We start from the raw sequence: 1,790 nt of genomic DNA on the forward strand, positions 1-1,790 counted from the left end.
ACGTAATTTAAAATAATTTAAAATATAAAAAAAAACAAAAATTTTAATCATATGATCAGAAGTACATAAATAAAATTTTTTGAGCCATTTTTATATAATAATGGAACGTCATGTTAACGAATTTTCGCCAGAGGTTATTAACAAAATAGTATATTACAATACCTATATATTTTATTGCTTAGAATCTATTGGCTTACGTACGCCTCAGGAGGCGCTTATAGGCGCATAATATTAAATTGTTTAACTTATATTGTTAGTAACTTTTATATTTCATTATTCATCAACTTAATATTTTTCATTTAATAATTTATATCGTGTATCATCGAACCTAAATAGATATAACGTTATAATAAATATAATCCAATAAAAACATAACAAGATGCGTGTAACACACCTCTTTATCTGGAAGGGTACAGCGGAATGTGTGTAAAGATTCTTTGGATTAAGAAATGAAAATGAATTCCTCGATTCTCGCTAACGCCCGATGGGAATGGTGAATTTTATGAACTTATACAGAAGAAATATATAGCATTTTTCAGTCTTCGATAAAAATGATGATGACGAGAACCGCGCGCATTTTCGTGAACCGATTGATCGTGTGTCATTCAAGAAATACATGTAAAAAAATAAAGTTTCGAAGAATCAATTTTTGTGCTATCTTTTAGTGCGATTAAGATTAGTGTTCCGTTCACCCCTCCTACCCATATGTAACATTTTTATCTAAAATTTGAACAGCTTATAAAGCTCGTCTTTCGTAACACCAACGTTAGACTAATTTTGACGACGTATTATTCATGATAAAAAACGTCGCAGTAGTTCCTTTCAGGAATATGATTATTTTATAATATTTCTTTTTTTATTTAATTTCAACAATATAATTTTTTAATATTAATTTTGATGAATGCCAAGATTTTCTAGTTCTTCTTAGAGAATTGAGCGTGCGCAATTAAGAATCGTGTCCAACTACACATGATATATGTCCGCAAATTATAGATTTAGTATACAATTAGGAATTAGATTTTTAACAGGTGCAATCTGACGTTCAGACTTTAAGGGTATGGAAAAAGGATGGAACAATCACCAGCGGAAGTAATTTGGTCGATACTATTTCTTCAATATTTTTTACATATTTTGTAGCTGCATATGTTCGTAGATTCATATGTAATCTTTTATTCTTACATTCTTTCAACAAGCAAGCAACAATAAATTACACGAAACGTTTTAGTAAACGTTCGCGAAGATAATCTTTGTCTTGTTGTCTCCATTGTGGCATTCTTCTCGCGCGCACCTCTCATTATCAATTTTTATCTAGAGCATTTCTTTTCGATATCAATAATTGCTATCGATTATTTGGGTCTAATGACATGATTGGCAGCATTGCTTCTGATAAAGAGGCACCCTGCACATATTCATTGTTTTCACTCTGCTACAGAGTTGTGAATGATCTTTGCATTCATCTGAAAAAATAGCAATCATATTTAAATTTATTATTATAAAATTTCAATTACATTCATAGCTCAATTTTAAATTTAAATTTTTAAATATAATTATATATTACCAGGTGTTTGAGGACATGGTGGACCTCTACATGTCTTCATAACCGGAGGTCGTGGAATATCTCTGCACGCATTACCAGCTGGTTTTTTGGTACCATACCAAACACATTGTAAAATTCTATATTTGATACCGTCTTCTTCGCATGATGCTGTACACTACGAATAAACAGTCAAATAATTGTTTTTTAAAAATTTTATATTCATATTTAGCTAAAAAAAAAAAAAAAAAAAAAA

General features: G+C 29.8%; 1 protein-coding gene across 14 annotated transcripts in view; it reads right to left on the reverse strand.

Moving 5' to 3' along the window:
• Nucleotides 1-859: 859 nt before the first annotated feature.
• The window catches only part of LOC102680940 (protein madd-4), a 116,077-nt gene continuing 115,146 nt past the window's right edge, over nucleotides 860-1,790 (reverse strand). For all 14 annotated transcript variants that reach the window (XM_006614468.2, XM_031509851.1, XM_031509845.1 and 11 more), the window contains 2 exons: nucleotides 1,559-1,712; nucleotides 860-1,457 (listed from right to left, as the gene is read on the reverse strand). In XM_006614468.2, the coding sequence (XP_006614531.2) occupies nucleotides 1,357-1,457; nucleotides 1,559-1,712 (255 nt within the window). In that variant the 3' untranslated portion in view covers nucleotides 860-1,356. The remainder of the gene's footprint in view (nucleotides 1,458-1,558; nucleotides 1,713-1,790) is intronic.

This window comes from Apis dorsata, unplaced genomic scaffold (assembly GCF_000469605.1).
Source record: "Apis dorsata unplaced genomic scaffold, Apis dorsata 1.3 scaffold_187, whole genome shotgun sequence".
Lineage (NCBI taxonomy): Eukaryota > Metazoa > Arthropoda > Insecta > Hymenoptera > Apidae > Apis > Apis dorsata.